This window comes from Lissotriton vulgaris, chromosome 6 (genome assembly GCF_964263255.1).
Source record: "Lissotriton vulgaris chromosome 6, aLisVul1.2, whole genome shotgun sequence".
Lineage (NCBI taxonomy): Eukaryota > Metazoa > Chordata > Amphibia > Caudata > Salamandridae > Lissotriton > Lissotriton vulgaris.
In genome coordinates, this window is record NC_141694.1 from 594,820,063 (window position 1) to 594,839,302 (window position 19,240).

Here is a 19,240-nt window from a genome sequence, read left to right on the forward strand (position 1 = left end):
GTTTAAAGTACATAATGATCAGACAAAAAAGCATGCTGGCTTTTGGGGATTTTCTTCATTTTCTTAACAGCCAGGACATTAAAATTAATTTTCTGCTGGTAAAATACCCAGTCAGGTGGTCACCCTTAACCAGAGCCGATGTGTGGCCCTTGGACCATTTAATTGCATCACACCCGCTCGGCCATAAGCAGTGTTTATATTTTTCACCAATGTTACTGGCTATAAGTTTTAAAATGCTTAACTATTTAGGCATTTCTCTGTAAAGGAGTCAAATGAGACAAACCAAATGTGTTTCATGAAAGGTCCTGATCGGGAATGTGGGCCATTTTTTGGGACTGCCCGGGCCTAATTGTGATCACAATCCGACCCTACTACCCAAGTTGAGATGGTGACTGATTTACAAAGGTGAAGGGAGGTCCCTTTGGACTCCTTGGGCCTCATTTATGAGGCCCCTTGCGCCATCGGAACTTCACTTTTCATGAAGTTCCGTGGCGCAGAAGCCTGCGTGGTATTTATCAGGCAGCAGTACGCCAGTTTTTGTGGCATACTGCGGCCTGATAAATATCAGTCCCTTTAACGCAGTGTTCTGCGTTAAAGGGGCGTGCAATGGGTGTTGCTGGGGGCGTTCCCAGCAACATCCATGGCCTTTTGACACTGCCCCAGATTTACGAGAAATCGTAACTCTGAAGCAGTGCCAAAAGCTTACGCCTCCCCAGGGGAGGCGTAAGGGAGGCGCAACAGGGAGAAATGTCTTTATTTCTCCTCGTATTTCCTTTTTCTATGTGTGCTGCATTCTACAGCACACATAGAAAGAGGAAAAGCCTCTTGTGATTATTTTTGTACAGAAAGGTTTCCCTTCCTGTACAAAAATAATCTTCCCCGCAACGCAGGCATCCTTGCACCTTTGTGCAAGGGTGCCTGCGCTGGCGCAGGCAGCCCATTGTGCGCTGGCGCAGGGGAAAAGGACAGGAATGCGCCGTATCTTATAGATACGGCGCATTTCTGCCATTTTCTTTTGCCGTAGGGAAGCGCAGCAGGAAGGCCTGCTGCGCTTCCCAACGGCAAAAAGTCATAAATGAGGCCCCTTGTCCTTGGGGAATCTTGAAAAAAGCTTCAGGGACAGTTGGCAGTGGTCCAAGGGATGAGTGTCAACTCTCACTGAAGCTTATTGAAAAAAGAAACCATTTAAAAAAAAAGTTGTCCTAGTTTCTTTTAAGCTAAACGTGTGTCATTTAAAAAAATTATTGCTTAATAGAAAAGCAATCACAGACAAGGTGGTCTGCTGATCCCAGCAGGCCGCCATCTCTGTGAAGATAGCGAATACTAGTGGGTTATGTGCAACCAACCTCGTTAACATTCATGAGGTGGGAAAAATTGCGACCCACTACAATTCGGTATTTTGTGAACTGACCTATGACTACATAGGGTGGTTCGGAAAATACCAATTCATTCGGTAAAAGTCGATGCTCAAATTGTGACCACTTTTACCAAATGTATTCTTTGCACATGAAGGCCTTCGTGTTCTATGTTAGCATGAATGATGGGTGTAACTATAACACAGCCATCTTGAAATACTGCAGGGTTTTCTAGCTTTGTCAACAAACAGGCTTTATCAAATGAAAAAACGATCTCAGCAAGGTCCTGCTGCCATTTTAGAGCAAACAGTGGGTGATCTGTAAACTTGGAATCCCATTCCAAGTTTGTGTCTGTCCATACAGAGTTACCTGCCGAATTCGGATATTTTAGTAGGGTGGGAATACCACATTCCTAAAGTTTCCATTCATTACATTTCTCTAGCTATAATCTGATGACATTTATGGACAAGACGAATCCCCAAAAATGCATAAGGATGAAGGGAGTTGAGTGCAGTAACTTCTGTTTCCGTGGTAATTTATAAGGGCACACCCATGGTACCACTCAGTATAACACAGTATCTCTACATCCCTGAATTACCGCTTTCTGAGGAATCTGTATTTTGGGAGAAAGAACACCAATTCAATATTTTCACCAGAGTTGTAATGTGGGTTTTAGCTATGTTTTTTCAGATAGCCAGAAAGACAGCCCTATAAACGAGTGAGTACTGCAAAACTACATTCTCTATTTTTTAAAACCCTTTTTACTTCTCAAACTATAAGAACCTTTAACATCTACTCCTCCTCTGTAAGAATCAGGAAGCCCACTCGCAGTTCAAGTGCTTAAGGAAGTAAAGTTAATATACAATACATCACTGCAAGGCTGAAGGTACCCACACATTTTTTAGGTCGAGCCTACAGCAGCAGTTTGCATGCGCTGCTCACTTTGCGAGGCATGCAGTATTCAGTATACCGTGGAAGCTCTGTGGAAGCTCCGCCCACTATCCGCCCATCATTTTCATTGGCTTAGGTCCTAAATGCTGCCTTCCGACTCGTTTTCGGCTTGTTAGTCCCTCCTCAAGATGGCCATGTTGTCATTTGTATCCTTCCATGGCTACTGGCCCCTTTACTTCAAACACTATTTTCTTCCCATCCCCCCTATTCACCTCCTGCAGTCCACAAATTCTTGGCCCCCCACACCCTCCTCTCCCGTTCGTGCCTTCTTGCCCGCCTGCACTCCCGTTTCCAATTTAATAGGTCTCGCGTAAATGCAAGTTCTATTACATTGCAAATGCTTGTTTTTAGAGTTCTAAGTACTATTTTTTTTATTTAGTTTGTCCTACATTCTTCAGGCAGGACGTTGCGGGCTGTGGGCGCTTTCAATTTTGGGCACTTTTTTTTTATGTAGCAGCTAGACGAGGGATGGGGGCATACGATAGTTTGTTGTCTCCAATGAGAACAGATACGTAACATAGGAGGAAGAAATTGGTGGCCTAATGAACGGATTTTAAGAAGGCGATCGCACCAGCGGCAACTTGCAATATGGGAGGGTGCGTAAAGAACCAGCCCCATCGGTGACAAGACTCAACAGTAACCAATTAGAATTTAAGGCAGGGTAATGGCAGCCAATAGGATAAACACAAGGTGGGTGCTTGGTCCGACACTGCAAGGGAGCGTTTTCTGTAGTGTGGGTGCACACGCTCTGGCAGTTGTTTGCAGCTGCTGTGCAGACCGAAGCAGTAGCATCCACCATCATTGCCCAATCCCTCCAAACAAGGAGATGCCATGCTGCAGGACAAGGAGGAGTACGGGAATGATTCAGCCCTCTTGCTGGGCGAGGAAAAGATGAACAGCTGAATGAGGAGTACAACTATGAGGAGGGTGTCTATGAGACCCAGGCCAAGTGGCTCAAGACTGATGAAGATGGCGAGCAGGCTACCTACGTTGCGCGCAAGGACGACGTTTGGCGAAACCACTGGGTGAATGGTCTGGGGTAACCGAGCCATGCGTCTCCAATAAATACCCTTACTGAAGGTTGAAGAAACAAAGGAGCGCTGCTGTCGGTAGCGTGGGTGGTACTGACAATGAGAGAGCGGGGCAAATGCAGGACTTAAACACAGGGACACATAGGCCGGTTATATGCATTGTACTGGCAATGAGAAAGAGTACATGAAGAAGTTCTGCTTCAATGAGTGGTTGGGGGTATATTTCATCCGATATTTGGGTTCGACACCTGAGATGTTTGCTTATATATGAAGATTATCTTCTGCCCCATTCTATCCAGATCATTGTTTAGTGGCAGCCCTCTTGGGGCACATCATGCTGCTCTCCGGTATCGAGATACCGCTCCTGTACCCAGCACGGTTGAAAGGTGGCGAAATGCCGGTTTTCTTAATGCATCTTTAATTAAAATTAGCTGGCGCTGCCATCTGGTCTCGGGCACCCTTTGTGGGTCCATGTTAAGGATGGTCGCGGGTACTGACAGAGGTTTGTGTTTTGTGAAGAAAAAGTGGATTTAGAAATATTTACATGATTTCCTCCATCTTTATGAGGCACCAGCATGGTATTTGGGTTAGTAACGTTGATCGCCTAGGGCACCCTCCAGAGTTGCATTACGCAGGGCATACTTTGCATTTTCCTCGTTCTGCACCGACCTTTGTGCTCTTGCTACTCAGAATTTCACAGATCCGGTGCCCAAGCCAACAATGGTTTTTAGAGCCTTCATTAAAAATAATGGACGCCAGTGCAACTCTGGATTCAGGCACAAGCAGGAGATGACAAGTGTGATATGTCAGTCCTTTGCCAAGCAGCACTCATCGAAAGGTCCGGCACAGCGGTCGTAGTTGGTTGAGTAGACCCAGCGACAGGGAATTAGCTTCTGGTCGCTAATGTTACATTCTCCTTCCACGGGTCATAAAGTATAATGACGCCTAAATGGCGAAGTTATGTCACAGCTCCTCTCGGGTAACCTCTAAATGAAAAGCAATCCCAAACTGGATGTATTCTGTGAGCGCGAGACTGCCAATCTGCTAGCCGCTGCTATGGGGTATATTTCACCCTTTACTTGACAAACTTGTGAACACTGTCTGAGTATTGGTTCACCTCATTAGCGCTTGTTTAACACCCAAATGTACCATCAAGCAACAGAAAGGAGACCGGTCCAGCTTTGTCAAGGGCCTTTCACTGCACCGCAACACGTGTCGCTGCATTTTAAATAAAGTTTTAACTGTTTGGGCTCAACTATAGGTAGATATACATGGGTAAGAGTAGCAGAAGGGAGGTTAGACCAAAAGGGGAAGAAAGAGACGGGGTGGGTGGATTGCCACAGGGAAAGAGAAATAAGTGAGCATGTGACAAATTCCCCAGATCTACTGAGTATATCAATGAAGGGACCAAGGAGAGGGCTGATTTTGGACATCATTAATATCTACGCCAGGGGCACGAAGGGAGGCGCGCATTCACCTATAGTATCAGAGCTGGAGTCCTTGCTTAGGCAGCGCCCCATTAGTTCCCATGTCCTGGTCGCAGGGGACCTAAATTGCACGTTCGAGCCCTTAGGGCTGGAGTACACCCTGGGAACCTCCGATGAAGATATTAAGAGAGGGATACCAGCTCTAACTATACCCCCATCAGGAGATGGTCTTAAGTGGTGATCCAAATTAACTCCCTAAATATGGAATTCGGCCTCAGGGCTGTTAACGGAAGGACGATGTCAGATCCCTCTGGAGCCCATACTTACAACAGGGCGCACCACACGTCCAGGATTGATTATATTCTCCTTGACGTAAAATTGTGGACCTTTTTGTAGGATATGGAGGTACTCCCTTCAGTTGAGAGTGATCACAACCTACTCTCTCTTGCCATTCGTCCTTTGTGGAGCGGGAACCTGGGGGCGCTTACGCTTCATTCAGCGCCTACCCCCCAGGAAGTATATCCTTCCAACTGTGGCAGACGCTTGAGATGGAGCACGCTCATCTTAGATGAAGAGAAAATGCTAGCTATTGGGGTACTTCTAGTTACAGCCCAGTCCAAATTGGATTTGTTGATCCCCCAGTCCGGGGAGGTCACAGTGCTTTTTTGTGACACAAACAAGGCCTTGAGTGATCTTTTCATTCTCCCAAACAAGTCCTCACGTATTGGTAAGAGCAAGAAGCCGCCCAAACCGCTGGGTTGGTATACTAAATGTAGGGGGATGAAAAATGCCCTGATTAGTGCTGTTAAAAGCAAATCCCAGCCTGCAATCAGACTGGCTAGGAAAGAGTACTCCAAGACTACCTCTGCAGCAAAGAGAGAATGGGAGGACAGGTTCTGGGCGGATCTCATGGAAGCAAATACGGGCAGGGATGCCAGAAGCTTCTGGAACCTTATTAGAACTAGGGATAGGCCAGATAGCACCTTGCTGACGTGTAATATTCCTGCCCAGAACTGGTTCGACCATTTCTCTTCTCTCTATACCCCTATTACGGTGATGTCTAATACCACCTTCCCCATGGCTAACTCTATAGGGGGTTTTGAGGGCGTTCCATTTACAGCCAGAGAGGTGGAGGGTGTAATTAAATCATTGGTGTCTCTAAAAGCAGCAGGGCCTGATGGGATACCGGGCGACTTGCTACGGGCTAACCCCAAGGAGTGGGGGAAGCTGGTTTCATCATTGCTCAACGCTATTTCTGGAGGTGCGCCTGTACCAGAATCATGGAAGGGGAGGAGGTTATCCCGATATTCGAAAAGGGGTGTCGGGACAACCCTGCCAACTACAGGCCAATAAGTCTCATCGACTCATCCCAAAAAGTGGCAGGGAAGGTGATTTTGGGAAGGGTCCTCCAGTGGGTGGACGACAATAATATCCTGTCGGACCTCCAAGCTGGATTTCGTTCTGGAACCGGGACTATTGAGCAGGCTTTCAGACTGGCACTCTTGTACTGGAAGGTGGTGGTGCTGGGCAAAGGCAGTCTGTATTTGGCCTTTATAGACCTTAAGACTGCCTTTGACCTGGTACCAAGGGAGGAGTTGTGGAAGGTTTTGTCTGAACTGAGGATGCCTCCGTATATTCTATATCTCCTCGTAAGATTACACGCTGGTAATTTTGCGCAGGTGCGATGGGGCCCAAATGGCGAAAAGACTGACAGGATTCCTGTGGGAAGGGGTGTCCATCAGGGTTGTGTGCTAGCCCCCACTCTGTTCTCTCTTTACGTGAACGAAGTGGTTGAGCATTTGTTAAGGAATCCTTCCGATGCGCCTTCCCTGGCGGGCAAACGTATTCTTACACTGCTTTTTGCAGACAACACCCTTCTAATTTCAAAGTCCCCCATGGGCCTCCAGACTCTCCTGAACAGTTTCCTGGATTTTTGCTCATGGAGGGGATTGGTAATCAACACCAACAAAACCAAGTACTTGATTATGAATCCCCCCAAAAAATCTGGGCGACCTCCGACGCTGAATTCTGTTCCATTGGAGAGGGTATCCGAGTTTCATTATTTGGGTATCCGCCCTAATGACTCATTTAGCTGGAACTCCCACATTCAAAAAATGCTCCTCGGTTACAAAAGGGTGGGTGGAGCATTACTTAAGGAACAACGCTCCTCCACAAGCAAACCTATAAGATCTTGGAAAGGTGGGTTACAAAACATCTGTCCAGTTTCCTGGAAACTCATTCCTAGATGGACACGGCCCAGTTTGGCTTCCGGCCTGCCCACGGCACTGAATCTGCGTTAGTGGTTGTCCTGGATGATCTTCGGTCGCGGGTCGACTTAGGTCATGCAGCATTTTTAGTGCTGCTTGATATGTCGGCCGCGTTCGACACGGTCAGCCACGATATTCTCATCAGCAGATTGGAAGAGGCCGGGGTGGCGGGCCTGGCCAGAGATTGGCTGGTCTCCTACCTTAGGGACCGACATCAAGTAGTGACCCTTCCGCCTTTTAAATCTGGCATAAAAAGAGTGGGGCAGGGGGTACCTCAGGGGTCGGCCATCAGGTCCATTTTATTCAATCTCTATCTTCGCCCCTTAGTTAAGCTGATCAAATCTTTTGGTATCTCGGTTGTTAACTACGCCGATGATACCAAGCTTATCTTTTCACTGGAAGGCAAAGAGGCAGTGCCTCAGGAGGTGTTTCACCGTTGCATGACATCTACTGCAAATTGGCTGCGTATCAACTCCCTCCAGTTTAATGGTTTGAAAACGGAGGTGTTACACTGTTCACTGGATCACATCCCTCGGCCTCTGCCGGTGGATTTCTGGCCCTGCACTTTCCACGCCACAGTGGCGGCGGCAGATTCAGCCTGCAACCTGGGTGTCATGATCGGCTCAAATCTGCAACTGAATGTTTTTGTTAATCAAACTATTGCCACCTGTATGATGCTGCTTCGCAATCTGCGCAAAATTCTCCCTTTGCTCCCGGCCCAAGCAAGACCGGAAGTTGTGCGCAGTATTATCCTCAGTAAGTTGGATTACTGCATGCACTGCTTCTGGGTGCTCCCGGGACTCTGATTAACAAACTACAGCGTATTCAGAATATGGCTGCTAAACTGGCCCTTTCTCGCCTTCGATCATCTTCTTCATCTCTGGCGCCTAAGGACCTCCATTGGTTACCTGTTTCTCAGCGCATCTGTTTTAAATCGCTATGTATAGTTTTCAAGGCCCTCCATGATCAGGGCCCTGTCCCGCTACAAGAACTCTTCTTCTGGTACTCGACCACTAGAACTCTTTGCTCCTCATCTGCATACTTGGCCACAGTTCCTAAGATCCGGAGGAGTCGGATGGGAGGCCGCTCCTTTGGATAGTCCACGACCAAACTCTGGAACTCCCTGCCCCTGACCCTAAGGAGCATGGGGGAACTCTGCTCTTTTAAAAAAGGTTTGAAGACCCATCTGTTCCCCAGGGCAGTGTAGTGAGGCGTGTGTGTTGGTCTGAACAAGTCAAAGCGCCAGGATACCCTCTGGGTGACAGTCTGCGCTATACAAGTAGGCAATACAATACAATACAATGCATACCTATAGCCCCAGTCGTGGAGATTTTTAAAGCTAGAGGGGTTAGCGCTGCCCTATACGGGGCGGAGCTGTGGGGTACCTGCAACCTGGATGTTCTAGCAAAATTAGAGACCAAATTTCTGAAAGACCTGATGGTTCTCCCGATGAGTACTCCTACTGTTCCAGTGCTACTTGATTTAGGCTGCAAATCGATCAAGGACCAAGCCCAACTACTCCCCCTGCTTCTTTGGGCTCGGTTGTGGCGGGTGCCCGAACTAGCCTACTATGCAGAAGCGTTTTCAGAGGTAATGGCCATGGAAAGCTGCTCTAGGATTAAATGGTTGAGGGATGTAAAACGGCTACTAGTGGAGTTAGGGCTAGGCGATGCATGGGCATTGAGAACAGCACCACCTAAAGCTATGATCAAGAAATTGTACTGGAACTGGGTCTCTTCCAAACTATTTTCAGATCCAAGTCACTGTAACTCCACTGTAGCCTTTGTGAGGATCAAAGACGTGGTGGCATATGAACCTTACTTAGACATGATCTCCATCCCTCTCGACCGTGCCCTCTATTTTAAGTTCAGAGTGGGGACCTTACCAGTAGGCGAACTAGTTGCCCGTTGGAAATCCTCATACCAGCTTTCCCTCTTTTATCCCCGTTGTCCCTCACGCATAGAGTCGGGAGCCCACATTCTTTTTGAATGTCCGGACTACTGTGCACCCAGGAGGCGTTGGCTTAAACCTTTATGTAGACTTTTAGGCATCCTTCATCATAAAGTGGCATTACGCATTTTAATGTCGGATACATCCACTTTGACCATTTCTGCTGTGTCAAAATTTTTAAAGTGGTCATGGATGATTCGTAGAAGAAGGCTTACATTGTTAATTTAATTCTGTGTTAACTGTTTTAACATTTTTATCTTGTCCTCCCCTTTTGTGTAGATAGGTAATGATTGTAAAAATTGCTATGTTTTATACTTGTTGTACAAGCTTTTATGATATTTTTATATCGAAATAAAGCCTATCAATCAAAATCAATCAATTAAGTTTTTCTCCAGAATCTAATTTTGCCATATTATCACTCGGAAAGGAAACTCTGGTACAGGGAGGTAGACATCACTTATCTTTTTTTTATGTTATGTCTCATACAGGGCCGGCGCTAGGCATGGACAATATAGGCAGCTGCCCAGGGCCCTGCGCCTGCTCGCAGCCAAGGGGCCTCGCACCTTTAAAGACATCAGAAGTCTGAGGCACAGGGGGCCCCTTAAGAGTTTATATTTTTCTTTTTTATGTCAATCTCCCCTGCTGGCCTGTCTCTGTGGACCTAATGGTTGCATTTGCATATTGATGACAGCAATCAGACAGGTAATTTGAGTGCCTTTGCCTGTAAAGTGGCCCGCCCCTGTATGAATAAAAGACAGAATGTCCTTCAGGGCCACAGCAAAGGATAGAGTGGCGATGGCGGCGCATCACATTGGAAACTGCTCACCAAGGACAAGTGGAAATGGAACAGAGAGGCGAATAAAAGGGGCAAGACAAATGAAATACAGTGGGGAGGAGCAGATAGGTGTGTGCGTGGCATTGAGACAAGAGGTGCAGGCAGAGGAGCAGAATCAGCATGCAAAAGTAGATGGAGAGGGGTTTAAAGTGTGCTGAGTCATTCAAGTCTTAGACCCAGTAGTAAATTAAAATGGACATTGAAAAGGGACCCTATATTCATGTCCTTAACTTTGCCTGCAAAAAACATTAATCCAGTGTCTGCACAATGAATGAAAGTTCTGAAAAGCAGGTGATGAGACGGACCCGCTCTCCATTTTTGACCTCACCCTAAGAGGGAAAAAACAATTCTTAACTCTGCAGCAGTGCCACCCATTGCTGCCTTTAATGCAACTTCAACGAGACTCCTCATAGTTCGTTCACAGTCTAATCATGTCAGAACTGGAGTATTTTCAATATTACATACAAGGAAGCTGCAGATGCTGCTAATTCATCTTATGTAACCAATAGCCACTGACAAAGCCAAGAGTACTGGCTTGTTGTAGGTGTAATTTTACTTGCTGTAATATTTATCTGGAGGCAATGACAGGTTTTTTCCTCCCACTTAAAGCCCTACTGTCAGGTCAGTATGTAGGCTGTTGTTTTAGCTAGTTGTTGACCTGGTTTATGGTCAGGTGAGCTGGGTTTTACTGTTGGTTTTTATGATATCAAAGCAAACATTTCCTGCAGCAAACTCAAATCAGTGCAGTCTTCCACACCTTACAAAAAACTTATACCGCATGTCTTTACAAGTTTAAAACCTCTCTAGTTTGCAAACATGGGGCACTTTTCTAGCTAACTAACTCACTAATGGGGGCCCCTTTTATTTTGGTACAGATCCTATTTTCTGTCCCAGTCTGATGCTGCATGTTAGGTAGGGCCACTGGAATTATGCGATTGTGCAGTGGCGACATTTTCTGCATAATTATGCATTTGACGTATTTGCCACATAATCCATCACCTGCTGCATAATCTACAGATTTTTACAACAAAATTGCTTTCTATCTCAAACAGTTCAAAAGCTACTAAAAATGCAGCGACACGTCTTGCCACATGTGGGAAGGCCCTTTGAAACGCTGGAATAGACAACTTTCTGTTCCCACTGCTAAATGTGGGTGTTAAATTGGTACTAAAGGGGTGCAACCAGTGCCCAAACAGTGTTACCAAGTTTAGAAGTGGCAAAAAAATGAAGTAATACTATTTCAAAATGTGCCGGGGTATGCCGCATAATTTGCCTTTTCTTGCCACATAATTTACTCACCCTGCCACACAATCTAGCCCTCTCCTGCCACATAATTCCAGTGGTCCTGCTGTTAGGGTAATCAATGGCAGTAATTTCGTTCCTGTTAATATTTCCCATGCTTTACTTAATCTTGAATTCCCATAAAGTGCTAGCTGTTTCCAGCATGTGTGTTTCTGTATTTCATCTCACAGCGTATTACTCTTGGATGATGCTCCTTTTGTACTGAGCCGCCTCCAGGTGTCTATAACAGGCTACTGTTGAGCACCTTGGAGTTGAGGCTGCAGGCAGTATAACTTTCACACTGTGCCAGTCTGTGGGTGGAAAAGGTGTTCAGATTCAATGACCATTCAAAATGTGGCCTCTCTGCAGAGCACAAAGAGCAATGATCCTGCATTCCAGTTGTGATTCTATGCAAATGTGTGTGAAGGAGCTACTTATTGGTCAAAACAATAATGTGAAAGAAATTGGTTGTTAGCTGTTCACTGTGGGGGTGAGGGGTAATATTAGTTCAAAGGAAAAATAAAACTTTCTTAGCCGGCCCGATCTGATCCCGTGTCGTATCTGCTTATGAGCCTCACATGTTCCTATTCTGCCCGGGGCCCCACATATCCTAGGACCGGGCCTGGTCTCATAGATTTGTAATAACTCGCTATTTGTCAGTTGCTCAGCCCCTTCGCTGTGTTGCTTGACTCTTTTGTCCACCGGCACCCAGGCTAATGTGTTGCATAGCTAAATACATATAAGGTCCCAAAGGCAAGTCCGATTGCTTTGCAAATACTTGTCTTAAGAATGTTTCTCCTCTGAAGAAAGTATGAAATAAGAAAGCAGAGGCGAATTTGTGGTGGATGGAAACGCCATTTTCCTGACTGTGGCTTATGCGCCTCATTGTCAGACGAAAGCGTATATCGGTGCGCATGGGAAGTGACACAGATTGCAGCAGCATTCAACTTTCACATGCAAAGGCTACATTCTTCTGAGAGCTGACGCAGTTACAGTGTCAAAAATGTTTTGCGTTGCCCAAAAGCAAACCCCTCCTTTTGAATGTAAATGGGAAGTAACATGGCGGAGCCAGAAGAAGAGGCCCGTGGCTTGGTCCAAAGCCAATCTATTGAAATAGTGAAATAGCTTTGGATGAGTGCAGGGGCCAAATGAACCAGAATCAAACAAGGGGAACGAGGCACAGTACGTGCTATTCCTTTGCGTAATATTTGCATATATTACGTAGTTTACAATTTGCTAATTGTCATCGTGTAGGAATTTGTGCTCAAGGGTCTATCTCATGTACAAAGTCCCATCCAAGATGCAACTGTCTCCCTTTAGCACTATAGCTGAATGCCCTACGCCTTATGAAGGCCTTACGCTGCTGTTGCGTCGCTTTTCATTGGCGCTGCAGCGGCGTAACCAATGCGCCATACTGCACCCTATATACAAAGGGATGCATCTCGGAAGATGCGCTGCTTTGTAAATGCCTGCGTTACATTATACCTGCATCAGGTATAATGTATGCAGGTTGGGCGTTCCCATGTGAAAAAGGCTTCCAGAAGTGGCGCAGTGAAATGAGATTTCACTGCACCACTTTTACGACTTGACTGCCTTAAATCCTGCTTCAAGCAGGCGTAAGGTGTGACGCAGGGCTTTTCACATGGGACTCGCCCCATGTGTAATGACACATTGCTGGAGTTGCGTCAGATTATGGACACGCTCCAGCAATGCGTCATTACTGTGCCACCAGATACGTCAGGATGCCTGACGTATCTGTGCCATCCTTACGACATGGAGTGTCATACTGTAAATACGGCGCATCCAACTTGTCGGAGGGAGGGCGCAATGAAAAGTGTTGCATGACTGTTTTTCCCCAGCAATGCAACACTTTTCTTAAATGAGGTCTGAATTTTGTTGTACAAGAATCGCCAACTACATCATTGGCACGCTGTGTGTAGAGTTAGTGCTGCACACTTTTCCACGTTCTATCACTGCAGCACTGCAGTTTTTTACACAGGGTTCCTCCACTCAGTGGCGTAATTGATTGAAATACTGTAATAAGATTAATAACAACAATTACCCTTCACCTGGAATGGAACACATGATTATTTAGCCCCCTGCTTGTCCTACCTCCAAACATCAAACATCCACAAAGCTGTTTGGAAAAGAGGAACTAGGTTACTATGCAGACTTTTTGTGAAATTAAAATGAGGGGACCCACAGTTGCCCACTCGTTGGATAACGATAAACATGCCGGGTTGGTGCAGTTTTGCAGATGGACCGTGCAGGTCATTTAGATTTGTCTGGTGCCCGTGTGATAGTGCCCCAGTGCAAAATGTTGTTGCTGCAACAGTCAGAAAGCCCAGATGTCAGTACTAAATGTCACTAGCACCAGTAGAATCTATGTTTCCTGAAAACGTGCATGAAAAGTTTTAACATTACTCAAAAGATTGTGGGGCATATTTAGAAGGGCATTGCGCAACAGGAAGGGCACTTTTAAAAAAGTTTCTGTGGCACAATGCCCTGTTCCATATTTATAAAGTGCAGTCGCTTGAAGATAATGATTGACTCATTCCAACAGAAAATAATCCTGTAACACTCTTAGCTACCAGTGAATGCCTATGTCTGGAAAGAGAGGGTAGTTGCCTGAGAGACGGGAACGAACAAGTTTTGAGGTTAGAAGAACCAACGTCACATGGGGAGGAGACCGAAAATACCATAGAGCTAACAGTAGTGGGGGAGGATAAAATAAATGAATTTAGCACAGTGAGTAGGAAAGAGAATAGGGCTGGACTGACTGTGTTATCCTGGAACATAGCAGGCCTGGAAGCTAAACTCAACAACAAGGAGTGGAAAGAATACATAAGGGGCTTTCATGTTATAGCTGTCCAAGAAACATGGGCGCGAGACCCTGACCTCTGTCAATTGGAGGGTTATAAATGTTTTTTTAGACCTGCCCAAGAGACGAAATCTGGGAGAGCAAAAGGAGGCCTAGCGATATATGTAGATTTAGACCTAAAGGGCACTTGGTCACAGGCAGACTGGGCTTCAGACACATTACAAGCAGTATCACTCCAGGGACAGGGGCAGAGACTACTTTTCCTAAATTTTTATAACTCAGGCCCAGTTGATGGGAACTTTCCTATACTACTTGAGCTTAAGAGCAGGATAAATGAGGAAATAGATCTAAGGACGAAGGGCCCTGAGCCAACTGTCCTGCTGATGGGGGATTTCAATTGTCACCTTTGCCCTTGGTTGTTTCCCATTTCTGCTGATTGGGCCACCTGCCGTTTAGAAAAGGGTCCCCACTTCGTACATAATAAAGAGGGCACAATGTTGATGAAGCTCCTAGACAATTTTGCGCTTACCCATATTATGGACTTAGTTGAACTGAAAACAGGGGAGACACCCATACCCACATTTAAAGGGAGAGGCTGTGGGTCTATAATAGACTTTATAATGATCTCTGCTCACTCCAAAGACCAGATTATAAGAACAAGAACAGAGTGGAGTCCCTTCAGCGACCACAATCCCCTCTCCCTGGAAATTAATTACAAAGACCTACCGGGGGAAAACCTAGGGGGTGTCTCCGAAATTCAACCAACGGACCAAGGGAGACGTATAAGGTGGACAATGATCAACCCGCAAGAGTTTTATACCAAGTTAGTGGGTGAAGGGAAAGGGCATATAGAGACCTGTTTAGATCCCACAATAGAGGGTAGAGGAGTGGTTGTGGCTTTTGAATCCCTAACTAAAATAATATAAAGGTTATTGACAACTAAGAGGCCTGCCAAGGTATCATCTTCCCCAAGATGGTTTGACACTGACTGCTCAAGGGCTCTAAGAGAACTAAAGCAGAGTTTAAAAAAGGTCCCGAGAAATAAGATTGAAATTGCCCGATGCAGACAGAACTATAAAACACAGGTAAAGAGAAGAAAGAGCGTCCTCCAAAAGGAAGTTTGAGCAGACCTTAGAGAGGCAGGAGAAAATAGGGACTATGCCCAGTTTTGGAGAATTATAAATAGACCCTGTTACCAAGACTCAAGCGCCCCAGTTATCAGCACCAACATACTACCTGATCAATGGATTAACCATTTTAAATCTCTGTATAACCAGCAGGAGGTAGATATCGGGGATGGGACCTGGGAGGGACCCAGACCAGAAGCATTAGAATTTTCCCTGGAGGAAGTTTTAAAAGCAATTATAGGGTTGACACGCAACAAAGCTCCAGGCCCGGATGGCACCACCCCAGACCTATTTCTTAGTAATACCGATCTATGGGCACCAATTGTGACTAGAGTACTGAACGCAGCAATTAAATCTGGCCTCCCGCGTTCTTGGTCAACTGCAGTGATTGTACCTATATACAAGAAAGGTTGTAGGGACAACCCACAGTGCTACAGACCAATCTCGCTGATTGATGTCTCTGCTAAAGTACTTGGGAGGACCCTTTTAAACCGCTTAATAGAGTGGACGGACACCCATAACATCTTGGTGGACACCCAGTACGGGTTCCGAACAGGCAGGTCAACTAGTGACCAATGTCTCAACCTATACCTTCTCGCCGCCAAATACACTAAGACGGAGGAAAGGACCATGTATATGGGATTCATGGACCTAGCAGCGGCATTTGATAATGTTAATAGAGATAAACTCTGGACTCTGATATATAGATTGGGAATTGACCCGGATTTGATCAATGTACTCAAGGAGTTGCATTGGAATACCACTGCCAAGGTCCGCTATAGCGCGGGGGGGGTGAGAACTGATCCCTTCCCGTGCTCTGGCGGGGTGAGGCAGGGGTGTATCCTTGCACCGTTTTTGTTTTCCCTCTACATAAATGATCTGGAGAGTGCCCTGCTAGCTCTGGGGACTGACTGCCCAAGGGTTGGACCGCGCCACATACCAGTACTTTTGTACGCAGACGACGCGGACCTCCTCGCTCGAACTGCAGTCAGTCTCCAGCTACTTATTAGAGGTTTTGCTGAATTCATGCAGAACCTGGACCTCTCCGTCAATCTGACAAAGTCTTTTATTATGGTAGTAGGGAAGAAACCACACAAGAGATTTGTGTTCAAAATAGGGGATCACGTCCTGGACACTGTGACCACTTTCCCGTACCTGGGTCTCCTATTCGATGAAAAGATCAAGTTTGCCCCACTGATTGAGGAAAGATCGAGGAAACTTGTGTCGGCAAATGGGGCTATATTAAATTTTGCTCGAAGAATGGGTCGTTGGTCTCCTGAGCAGGTGATGACACTGTATAGTGCGGTTAGTACTTCGAAGGCTATCTACGGAGCAGAAGTCTGGGGTTTTTTAGGGATGCGCAACAGATACAAGGAGAGGAAGACAAATTAAAAAAAAAACTGTTACAGCTTCCCCAGAGCATCTCAGCAGCAATCACACACAAAGAGCTAGGTACCCCATATATATCTGACCTGATCAGAATGAGACCAATCTTGACCTAGTGTAAAATCTGGCAAAACCCTAATGCCGAATTAACCAGACAGATCATCAAGGACTGTTTACAGAGAGAGAGATGGCTCCAAATCCCCTGGTTGAAATACATCAAAGAATCACTAGGGTCCATCAACCAAGAAATGTTATTCTCTGATCCCTCAAATGTGGACCCCTCCTGCAGACACTATGTACACAAGCAACTAATGGAAAAATATAACTGCAGGAGGATGGAACTTGACTCTACCAAATCCACGGTACTAGCCCACTCGCTTGTATGCAATGAAATTGGCATGGAACCGTATCTCTTTTTAATGTACAGTCAACATGAGAGATTTTTAATGACTCGTTTTAGGCTCAATTTGTTGCACAATATTTTAGCTTACCCGTCTGGTTTTACGCTAACAATTGAGCAGAAGGGTGCCTGGGGCTGCGACAATAGGTCTCCGCAGGACACCCTTCATTTTGTATTACTTTGTTCCTTTTATAAAATCCCGAGGCGGAGGTTTTTGGTGGACATTTTAAAGGAATCAAAAATTAACCATGCCAAATCTGCTCTACTATTTCTGCAAAGAGCAACTGAGATACGTACCTTGAGTGGCATTATGAGTTTTCTAAAAATTGTGTTCAAATTAAGAAATACAAGGGGATGATGGTGGACAAATTGGGATGAAATGAAATGTGCTGCACTCTTTTTTTTATGTCTAAAGTATGTATATAGTATTAACAAAACCTTTTTTAAACATGAGTTTAATTCTGATGTTCAGTATGTTTTTATGTTGTATGTAATAATATGTATTTTTATGATGGTTTTTAACCATCGAAATAAATAAAGAACTGAACTGAACTGAACACTAGCACCAGTATAATCTATGTTTCCTGAAAACGTGCATGAAAAGATTTAACATTACTCAAAAGATTGTGGGGCATATTTAGAAGGGCATTGCGCAACAGGAAGGGCACTTTTAAAAAAGTTTCTGTGGCACAATGCCCTGTTCCATATTTATAAAGTGGCGTTAAGCAACATTTTGTGGTTTAACACCACTTTGGATATATGGTACCCTTTCAGGCAGGGTTCCACCGCAACACCAATTGCTTTTTGATGCAGCCCTGATTTACAAGGATCTGAGGCAGGGCCAAAAACTAACACAATGCAAGAGCAGGCGTTAGACAGGCAAAACGAGGAGATATACTTTTATTTCTCCTTGTTATTGCTTTTTCTATGTGTGCCGCATTCTGAAAAGTAAAACGCCATCTATGATTGGTTAAATGCGGGAAGGTGTCCCTTCCTGCACATACACAATCAATAAAAAATTTCAATTTGCTACTTCTACCAGGACCTCTTAATCACTTCCATTTGTTACTGAATTGTATGTGATTGGATATCATTTGCAAATGGCATGGCATTTTAAAATATTTACTAATTTGTTACTATATTTGCCATTCATATTTTTCAAGTACCCAAAACCTATTTCTTAACTGCCTCTTAACACAAATGACAATTTGTAATGCACCATCTTTCTGTTTCCTTTTCAGGGAGACTCTGGAGGACCCCTCGCATGTAATGGACAGCTTCAGGGGGTTGTGTCTTGGGGATACGATTGCGCCATGAAGGGCCATCCAACTGTATACACCGAAGTCTGCAACTATAATGCCTGGATCAATCAAATCGTGGCCAATAACTAATGCAATAAAAGCTTATAATTATATTACAAGTATCCCCTTAACCAATCCAGTGTCTTCAGGAAGCCATGAATGTTAATAATAAGGCCATCTATAGAATTCATATACCAGACCCATGATACATCAGCTTTGCACCCCGAGAAGTTGTATACCGACTGATAGACATATACATACCTTAGTAGCCTATGCTACCATTTGTACTCCAGGTATAAATAAAATAAATTGTTTAAAAAAACTCTAGTATCTTTTTCAACGTGCCGTGCCAATTTGTGATCTCCCGAACATATTTGCATATCGCTACTTTAAAGTCTTTTAAGGATCTCCAACCTTTTCTGTACTGAGAGCTACTTATATTCCATGTAACGCATTGAGAGCTACTAATAATATTAGTTTTATATAATCTAAATATTTTTTATGTATATTATTTCAACCAAGCAAAAGCTTTCTAATTTAACAAGCTGGGCTGCTCACAGGTGAGCTCTTCAGAGGTAGCTTCAGGGCTACAGTAGCAGTTGGAGACCCTCTTGTAAACCATATCTGGCCTCCATTCCATGAGAAAGCACCAGGCCTGACTTTTAAATGCTATTGAAAATGCATGATACGCTGTATTTCCCAATTAAACATAGTTCTGAATCTGCACCTGTCCTATGTAGAGCATGTTTTAACTGTGTTAGGCCCTGCTAGTATGCATAAAAGGCTGAAGTCAATTTTAACTCTGTCAGTGTTTGTGCATTGAGAGTGTGTTTTAGTATGCTCACTTACCAAGCGTGCATTAAGCCTGAAAATAACGCCTTCCAGACACGGCCAGCCATATTAGGATGTCCTCATGCAGATGCCTTTCCGTGGCGGCAATGCCGTTACAGAAAGGCATGCGGTCTTTACTTTTGGGGCCCCCTGCGGGCCCGCATGGTGAAGGTGAGAGGGGGGGTGCACATGGGGGGGTACCTGTGGTAACCCCCTGCATTTGCATACACAAAGAGTCAGGCACCGCACGGTGCCTGCCGCTTTGTGTATGCAAATG

The 19,240-nt window shown here is 45.1% G+C and overlaps 1 protein-coding gene across 1 annotated transcript in view; it reads left to right on the forward strand.

Annotated features, from left to right (window-relative positions):
* Window positions 1-18,442, forward strand: part of LOC147707750 (trypsin-like) — a 69,750-nt gene extending 51,308 nt beyond the window's left edge. Inside the window, exon 6 of the mRNA XM_086925664.1 lies at window positions 18,073-18,442. Within this exon, the coding sequence (XP_086781790.1) occupies window positions 18,073-18,222 (150 nt within the window). The 3' untranslated portion in view covers window positions 18,223-18,442. The remainder of the gene's footprint in view (window positions 1-18,072) is intronic.
* The last annotated feature ends 798 nt before the right edge of the window (window positions 18,443-19,240 follow it).